The sequence below is a fragment of the Balearica regulorum genome, chromosome Z, assembly GCF_011004875.1.
Source record: "Balearica regulorum gibbericeps isolate bBalReg1 chromosome Z, bBalReg1.pri, whole genome shotgun sequence".
NCBI classification, from domain to species: Eukaryota; Metazoa; Chordata; class Aves; order Gruiformes; family Gruidae; genus Balearica; species Balearica regulorum.
Window position 1 is genome coordinate 34,130,712 of NC_046220.1, and position 9,391 is coordinate 34,140,102.

The 9,391-nt window shown below is 44.3% G+C and overlaps 1 protein-coding gene across 1 annotated transcript; it reads right to left on the reverse strand.

Annotated features, from left to right (window-relative positions):
* Window positions 1-445: 445 nt before the first annotated feature.
* Window positions 446-8,818, reverse strand: CHRNA6 (cholinergic receptor nicotinic alpha 6 subunit). The gene is made up of 4 exons (XM_075739487.1): window positions 8,774-8,818; window positions 7,571-7,680; window positions 6,467-7,454; window positions 446-1,108 (listed from the first exon to the last, which is right to left on the reverse strand). The coding sequence occupies exons 1-4, from the start codon at window positions 8,798-8,800 to the stop codon at window positions 986-988; spliced, it is 1,248 nt and encodes a 415-aa protein (XP_075595602.1). The 5' UTR covers window positions 8,801-8,818; the 3' UTR covers window positions 446-985.
* Between the last annotated feature and the right edge of the window lie 573 nt (window positions 8,819-9,391).

Here is a 9,391-nt window from a genome sequence, read left to right on the forward strand (position 1 = left end):
ATCAGGAAGTAAAGGGGACTTTGGTCACATGCAAAGCTAAGTGGCAGATGAACTAGTTTTTGAAAGTCTTAAAAGCATGTGAATTTCAAATGTAGATGCCTTACATGGTAATCCCAGATAGTTCAGGTCTCTTCTGGTTTTCCATAGGGCATCCAGGTTATTCCTCTTTGGTGACTCTAGGATGCTGCAAATTATGTCAGGAAAGCTATATGCAGTGCAAAACATTAAGTCAGTTTGTCTTCAACTATGATTAAGTGCTTAAGACCTGTCTGGCTTCAATCATTAACGTAAACATGTGCTTTGTTGAACTGGGACCCTCATTTCTGTACATATTTTGCAGAAGATGGGGACCCCTTATTTTAGATTGTATTGAAAATGTTACAGTGTCAAAAGATTGGTTTGATTGTACTTTTATTTTGATTATTGGCTGCACTGACACAAGAACACAATAAAGACCATTGGTTGGGTCATTAGGACTGTGGTACCTCATTTAAGTGCCATACCAAAGACTAGCTGTTGTATAAGGAGACGAATAGACATGAAATGTAAATTAATTCAAAGCTGAGGAAGAGTTATGATCAGGAGAGAAAAATGAAGCCAGGTAGAGTCCTCTTTGGGCAATATACTCAGAAGTGCCTGAACTGTCCTAATAGCCCCTGTACTGAAACCAAGGGAAAAGTTCAATAACTTCAATCTGCTCCTGTGATCCTCAGTGTGATTGTTATTGCTGATCTCACTGAGGGAAAGAGGCCCTCTAAAGATCCCAGGCGTTCCGCCATAGAAAGACCACGTGCTCATCTCCCATTTTCAGTCCTCATTCTGTTTTGGGTTGTTTGTTTTCCCAGAGGACCCTTCCTTCTCTTTCTCCTCCCCTCTGCGGCTGGGTGCTGAGGAGGCGATGAGCAGAGGGGTTATGTCGGAGGAGAAAAATATAGGGGACAGTTCCAAACCAAAAATGAAACAAGAACAAAAGCAGTGGATCAAGTTATGTATCTGCTATTAGCGGCTGGAGAAAGAGTCCTGCAGTCCCAAACAAACAAAGGATTATAAACACCCAGAGAAATACTCTGTCTATCACCATCGCTACGTATTTCCAATCATCTTCCACCTGCAAGAGAAAAAAAAATAAAAAGGATATGCTACATGTTGTGTAACATACAATTGCGAGTTGACATTATGCAGGAGAAATGTCCCCTGTGCTTTTGAATGTGAGAAAGAACACACATACAGTCAAGAATGTTGCTTGGCATGCTGATAGTTTTCAAGTGTCTTTAGAGGGGGCTGATTTTCTGATAGTATTTAGCACTTTTGGCCGAGAACATTCAACACTGTTCTAGTCTGCTGAATTTTTCTAAACATTCACGTCTGTTGGCCGGCTATGGCTGTGATGCTGACATTAACAAAAGCACCTGATCATGTGGTGAGTGCAGAGTGGAGTGGCTTAACAGCAGGCAGAATCACCATAGCTGAGAATCACTAGAGCCTGTCAAGGGATTTATCCTGACAGCCCACACAAGAGACAGTTTGCTATTCTGGCCTGATTTGCCACGCTGTCACTCCAATCAAGCCCCATTGACTTCTGCAAATTGGACAGCTGGACACACAGACTACAGCAAAGCAAGAGCCCTGGCTGAGCAAACCACAGTGTCATTCACTAAGCAGGCCAGAGCAGATTTTGTACGTCTGAGAGATATACCTCAGAACCATGTTCAGTGAAGTCGCTGTCCTTTAAACTGTATCTGTATACAAGGACCACTGCATCAGAAGAACATTCACTTATATAAAACTAGTGATTGATTAAGAGTTCTGTGCTAAAGGGTCTTCCACTTGTTTCTGAGTTTCTTGATGTTTTCCTCCAAGAGGCTGCTGCTGTACTTCTTGGGAAAGAAAGTGCAGCAGGAACTCCAGCTGCTGTAAATCATAGAATCATAGAATCATAGAATGGTTTGGGTTGGAAGGCACCTCAAAGATCATCTAGTTCCAACCCCCTGCCAGGGGCAGGGACACCCTCCACTAGACCACGTTGCCCGAAGCCTCATCCAACCTGGTCTTAAACACTTCCAGGGAGGGGCCTCCACAACCTCTCTGGGCAACCTGTTCCAGTGCCTCACCAGCCTCACAGTAAAGAATTTCTTCCTAACATCTAATCTAAATCGACCCTCCTTCAGCTTAAACCCATTACCCCTTGTCCTGTCACTACACTCCCTGACAAACAGTCCCTCACAATCTTTCCTGTAGGCCCCCTTCAGGTACTGGAAAGCCACAATTAGGTCTCCCCAGAGCCGCCTTTTCTCCAGGCTGAACAACCCCAACTCTCTCAGCCTGTCCTCATAGGAGAGGTGCTCCAGCCCTCTGACCATCTTCATGGCCCTCCTCTGGACTCGCTCCAACAGCTCCATGTCTCTCCTGCACTGGGGCTGCCAGAGCTGGACGCAGTACTCCAGGTGGGGTCTCACGAGAGTGGAGTAGAGGGGCAGGATCACCTCCCTCGACCTGCTGGTCACACCTCTTTTGATGCAGCCCAGGACACGGTTGGCTTTCTGGGCTGCAAGCACACACTGCTGGCTCATGTTGAGCTTCTCATCAATCAATACCCCCATGTCCTTCTCCTCGGGGCTGCTTTCAATCCATTCCTCGCCCAGCCTATAGTCGTGCTTGGGATTGTGCCAACCCATGTGCAGGACCTTGCACCTTCATGCGGTTCACATGGTCCCACCTCTCCAGCCTGTCAAGGTCCCTCTGGATGGCATCCCTTCCCTCCAGAATGTTGACCACACCACGCAGCTTGGTGTCAGCAAACTTGCTGAGGGTGCACTCCATCCCACTGTACATGTCGCTGACAAAGATGTTGAACAGTGCCGGTCCCAGTACCAACCCCTGAGGAATGCCACTCATCACTGTTCTCCACTTGGACATTGAGCTGTTGACCACAACTCTTTGAGAGCAGCCACCCAGCCCATTCCTTACTCACTGAGTGGTCCATCCATCGAATCCATGTCTCTCCAATTTAGAGACAAGGATGTTGTGCGGGACAGTGTCAAATGCTTTGCACAAGTCCAGGTAGATGATGTCAGTTGCCCTTCCCTTGTCCACCAATGCTGTAACCCCATCACAGGAGGTCACCAAATTTGTCAGGCATGATTTGGCCTTAGTGGAGCCATGTTGGCTGTCACCAATCACCTCCTTGTTTTCCACGTGCCTGATCATAGTCTCCAGGAGGATCTGCTCCATGATCTTGCCAGGCACGAAGGTGAGACTGACCGGCCTGTAGTTCCCTGGGTCTTCCTTTTTTCCCTTCTTAAAAATGAGGGTTATGTTTCCCCTTTTGCAGTCGGTGGGAACTTTGCCGGACTTCCAGGACTTCTCAAATATGATGGAGAGTGGCCTGGCCACTTCATCTGCCAGTTCCCTCTGGACCCGCGAATGCATCTCATCAGGTCCCATGGACTTGTGCACCTTCAGGTTCCTTAGATATTCTCGAACCCAATCTTCTCCTACAGTGGGCGGTTCTGCATTCTCCCAGTCCCTGCCTTCTGTGACTTGACCAGTGTGGCTCAAGCACTTGCCAGTGAAGACTGAGGCAAAGAAGTCATTGGGTACCTCAGCCTTCTCCATATCCTGGGTAACCAGGTTGCCTGTTTCATTCTGGAGGGGATCCACATTTCCCCTTGTCCTCCTTTTATCACTAACATACCTATAGAAGCTTTTCTTGTAGTCCTTAACATCCCTGGCCAGATTTATTTCTATTAGGGCTTCAGTTTTCCTAACCTGATCCCTGGCTGCTCAGACAGTTTCTCTGTATTCCTCCCAGGCTACCTGCCCTTGCTTCCACCCTCTGTAGGCCTCCTTTTTTTGTTTGACTTTGCCCAGGAGCTCCTTGTTCATCCACAGGGGCCTCTTGGTGTTTTTGCCTGACTTCCTCTTTGTTGGGATGCATTGCTCCTGAGCTTGGAGGAGGTGACCCTTGAATATTAGCCAGTTCTCTTGGGCCCCTCTTCACTCCAGGGCTTTGGCCCATGGTATTCTACCAAGCAGGTCCCTGAAGACGCCAAAGTCTGCTCTCTTGAAGTCCAGGGTAGTGAGCTTGCTGTGTGCCCTCCTTGCTGCCCTGAGGATCCTGCATTCCACCATTTCGTGGTCACTGCAGCCAAGGCTGCCCTTGAGCTTGACATCCCCTTCCAGGCCCTCCTTATTGGTGAGAACAAGGTCCAGCATGGCACCTCTCCTCGTGAGCTCCTTTATCACTTGGGGGAGAAAGTTATCATCGACACATTCCAGGAACTTCCTGGATTGCTTGCGCTCTGCTGCGGTGTCCCTCCAACAGATGTTGGGGTGGCTGAAGTCCCCCATGAGGATCAGGGCTTGTGAACCTGAGGCTGCCCCTATCTGCCTATAGAGGGCCTCATCTGCTCGGTCTTCCTGGTCAGGTGGCCTGTAGCAGACAAATGTTGCCAGAAGTTTTAAAGGGCTTTTATTTATACAGGACTAATGCATGATATCACCCATATGGCATTGTATGTCTGGCTGAAGCAGAAGCGGCCTGCAGAATAATTTCCTCAGTTGTTTGCCTGAGAACAAACCCCTTTTTTTCTGCAAAGAAAGTATTTTTCTCAAATGAAAAATCCTGCTTCCCATCCCTAGTATGTTTTGAAAGGTAAGACACTGAGCTGCTGACGCACACACCAGACAAAGAATACAATTTCATGTAGCAGGAAAGATTTGCAAAATGCAAATCAGCAAAACTGGTAATGGAAGACTTATCATGCGCTGTATAATCAAGGCGACATGTCATTCGGACTGCCTCATGCAAAGCCTCTTCTTTTATGGAGTGCATTGGAGAAATCAGCTGAATATGGTACATGGATATGTTTTATGCAGCTGGTGTGGCAGTGAGAGCAGGGATAAGATGCTGAGGTCAAGCAAAACGTTAAGGGCATAGGTACTAAGCAAGGCTCAGCTCAATCCCCATCCTCCTCTGTCCTGATAGATTCCTGTCTTTTCCTTTGGGCTGGCATGTATTACCTGCTCATCCTATGAATTCAGTCACTAGGCCTTAACTGTAGCCCTTTGTTCAGAAAGTTATGGACTTTGTTTTCAGATGAAACTTATTATGCAGGACATAAAAAAGGGGGGAAAAAAGTATTTTTTGGGTTGCACAGAAGTTGCATGAATTTGTGCTGATTTCAACAAAATATTCTGATAGAAAGAATGCCTCTCAACATTTCCCTCATAAAGTATCTGTGTTTTTCAATACAAATACAGCAGTATTTAATTTTGAAATGGATTTTGCCACCATAGAGCATCTAAAAAACTTCAAAACCAAAAGCAAACATTTCATGACAGATCAAAGATAAATGTTTCATTAGGTTTTAAACACTTTTTAAAAATATCTTGAAGTGTCAGAGAATGCCTATTCCTTGTGAGGCCTGGGTGTGGCTGGATGTCAGATAATCTTTCTTGGAGCTGCTTTTAGTTGCTTGTGTTTACACCTGAGGACGTGGCCCCAGAATTCTCTAAATTCCAATGTGCATCATTTTCTGTGACAGAATCCGAGTTAGGATGAAAGATTTATAACCTCCACAAGCAAAACCATTAGTTCAAATGCCAAGTCTAATTTTTAAAACTCTCTCCTTTTTTTTTTAAATCTGTCTTTATTCACCTGTTGTCTGTTTTTATTCAGCTGCCTTTCCCCAAAACTCAGCTTTCATTTCAACATATGTTTGTCATGGATGAAAATACTGTATTGCTGAAGTCACAATTAGTCAAGTCACTGCAAAAAATTCAGAACATACCAAACTGAAACAAAGTACCAACAACAGCATTCTGAAAGGAAGATCTTCACGAGATTTATCACTGGCTGAGAATAGTTCTTCAGATCAACTACTGTGCTGCTAGACAAGCCCTGTTCTTTAAAATGCAGTTCCCAAATTTGCTTGTTCCATTCCTAACACAGAAAAGCACCCTGCTTGGCAAGTAGCATGCTTAGTATTGAGATGTCACTTCTTACCAGGGCTGGGTAGTTGGTGAGCAGTGGAAGAGGGTTGCTTCTGAGGATCTACAGAAATAGAAGAAGAGACCTTGGAAGGTCCTGTCTAGTCTATCTCCTGTCCCATGGCAGGATCAACTCTGCCTGAACCACTGCTGATCAAAGTTCATTCCTCATAGCTGCAATGGGCTGATGATCCTCCTCTTTTCGTTTGAAGGGTGAGTGTCTAATCTAAAACTGTCTTGCTGCTTAAATTATCCACTGGGGATAGAGGAAGAACAGATGAGATAACTTTTCTTGTTCCATCCCCAATGGATGATTCATCTGCTCCCTTTCTGTAGGAAACTGACCCATTCACAGTTCTCAGAATTTCCTTCTCTAGACCCAACAACTCCAGTTCCTCTGGGCTGCTCTCCTAGATCATGTTTCCACTTGCTGCGTGGCCCCATGCCTAGCTGGGTGGTTACCTGTCTTTCTTACCTCTTTGGTTTCATTTTGAGATCTCATGTTCTCTGCGATGAACTGAACGCTGCTAATGACAACCTTCACTTCAGGGGAGTATTCCATGTGCTCTGCCATCCATTTCAGTGACTGATGGCTCAGTCGTCTTCTTTTGGTGGTAGTGAGTTCAGTTGCCTTATCACAGTGACTACATCGCCGCTCCTTGTGTAATTTGGCATCTTTGTGTTTGCTGTGCTTTGATTTGCCTGGCGCATTGCCTGATCCTTTCTTGTTTTTTCTGGAGATGCTTTTTTTCTGCTGTTCTAGTGGCCTCTGCATCAAGAGGATTTTGGGGAGCAGGCTAAGAAAGACAGTTTTTACCCATTTGGGCATTGTGTGTGTGGTTGGAGTCCTGTAATGTATATTCAGGACAAACACCGTGATGACAATTGACAGAGTCACAAATATCATAGTGAAGAGTAAATATTCACCTACGAGGGGAATTACTAAAGAGGTGGATGGGATTGTTTCTGTGATCACCAGTAAAAATACAGTCAAAGAAAGGAGCACAGAGATGCAAAGAGTCACTTTCTCACCACAGTCAGATGGCAGGTAAAAAACTAACACAGTCAGGAATGAGATGAAGAGACAAGGAATGATCAGATTTATTGTGTAAAACATTGGCAGCCTTCGAATATAAAAGGAATATGTTATGTCTGTGTAGATCTCTTCACAGCAGTTATATTTGATGTCATGTTTGTAGCCAGAAGCATCAACTATTTCCCATTCACTATTTTCCCAAAAGTCATTCATATCTACTTTGGATCCAATGATCAGAAGATCAATTTTGGCTTTGTCATAGGTCCATGAGCCAAATTTCAGTGAACAGTTCTGATGATCAAATGGAAAAAAGGTAATATCCATAGGACAGGAGCTTTTAAAAATAGCTGGTGGGGTCCAGGTGATCATTCCATCATAGCGAAGGAGGGCTTTGGTCTTGCCTTCAACTTGAAAATCTCCCACGGCACTAGAAACACAAATGAGACAAACTAAAAAATCACAATGAAAGTAAAATGTCTTTCATGGACACTGCAAGAAGATACTTTTGAGAGAAAGGGTAAAATGGAAAAGTGTTCATCATACTTATTATACAAGACAATATCTGGTTTCCAAATTTTATCTGCTGGTACCCGAACAAATTCAATGCCATCGTATTCTCTTGGATCCCATCGCAATTTGTAGTCATTCCAAATCTGAAAGAAGAATGGACAAGGATTTTAAAACCTTGTATTATCAGTAAATACCTGCTTCTCAGATCTTTCTGTAAAATGACAGGCTATGATAAAGACTGAAAGTGCAGCATGTGTAGAAGGGGACAATGGTCTGAAAGAGAACAAGGCCATCACCTGGAGATACACCGGACATATATATGAATATTGCTCACATTGATTTGCTACTCCTTCCTCTGTGAGGGGATGGAATGTCAATTGTTATCCATTGTTGACGTGCTGAGATCTCTCCTCTGCCTTGCCGCATCAGTATAGACCCTTACCTGTGCAAGTCGACCTTCCCACTGCAGAGAGGAAATGCAGGCCTTGCTGCTGCTGCCATAAGTGAGCACCCTGCAGGCTAAAGGAGGCTAGACTCAAAGAAGAACAGTGTCCTAACGAGAGAGGAGGTGCATACGCACACTAACAGGCAGGGGACATTATTGGTTCCACAGGGGTAGTGACTTACCAAGCCAGGGGCAGCGAGGGATGCCCAGCAGCTCTCCCGCATTGCTGTCTAGTGCCCTACCACGGGGCCATGCTCTGTGCTCTCGCAGCCTACTTGATCGTAAGTACAGTATCTTCTACAGAAAGCTTTGTGTGACCACAATCAGTGCCTGAAGGAAACTGGCTTTGGTGAACGCTGGCTTGTTTTTCTCAGCAGTTTAGGTCCTCTAAGGATCTTTGTCTATGTGTAAATGCTAAAACCATGATGCAAAAATGGAGGCATGTTTTGCTAATAAATGTTTTGGTTTGAATCTTCAATATGGAGATGAGCTAGGATGGCAGAGCTGCACATTTAATCACTCTGTAATGGGTGCATCCAGCTAGATTTACCAGATAACCAATGATCATGAAGCTGGAGGAGAACATACCACACAGGAAAGATGGGAGATGTTACTTCTTGGAAATGAGAATAAAGACATTACTTTTTCAAATGTGGCTTTAGTTAATGGAACTTCTCCTTTAAAATCCTTGTTACAAAATAAGTGCTTATTCTATAGATGCAGCTTACAAGGTAACATACATTTAATCACATCAATGCAAAATGCATGAGAAATGCAAAGCAGTCACTTACATGTCTTAGCCACAAATTTGTTTCCATAATCTGATTGACTTCATCCTAGAAAGAAACACAGGCATGTATATCTTCATAAATCAGTTACAGTACCCTGAAATGGCCACAAACTTATTCTGCTGAAAATGGAAACTAGAATTCCACATTAACTGATACCAGGGGTTTTTTTCTGGCTGTTTTCAGGGGGCTTACATATTGTGTACTCTACTGAAAAAAATTTAAAGCTCTACTGAAAAATTACACCCCACAAATATCAGACATACAAAGAGTTGCACTATTGTGCCAGGGGCCTGAGTACCTGAAGAACATAAAACTTACAATTGCTCTGATCAGTACCACAGGAATAAGGTTCTGCCAGTGGCTATGTGTTTTGTTGGATTCAGTGTTTAAAAAGCTCTGTTTACACAGCATAGTACTGGTAAAGATTAAAGGAAAATGGCATCTGTACCACAGTGTTCTTGCATTCCTATGCAAATCTCTAGAGCAGATGCACTAAACCAGCACTAAATTAGGTCACTGTTGTACTGAGATCTTCTTTTTACAGTGAATTATTGGTATTGCCAGTCAGCGATGAATCAGGAAGGTGCTGCAAGAGACACAAAAATAAAAGATTGGATC

Coding starts and splice junctions, on each gene's coding strand:
- CHRNA6 (XM_075739487.1), bottom strand. CDS start 8,800: ATGGAAACAAATTTGTGGCTAAGACAT. Junction 7,681..8,773: donor CAAATTTGTGGCTAAGACAT/GTAAGTGACTGC, acceptor TTCTTCTTTCAG/ATTTGGAATGACTACAAATT. Junction 7,455..7,570: donor GATATTGTCTTGTATAATAA/GTATGATGAACA, acceptor TTGTGTTTCTAG/TGCCGTGGGAGATTTTCAAG.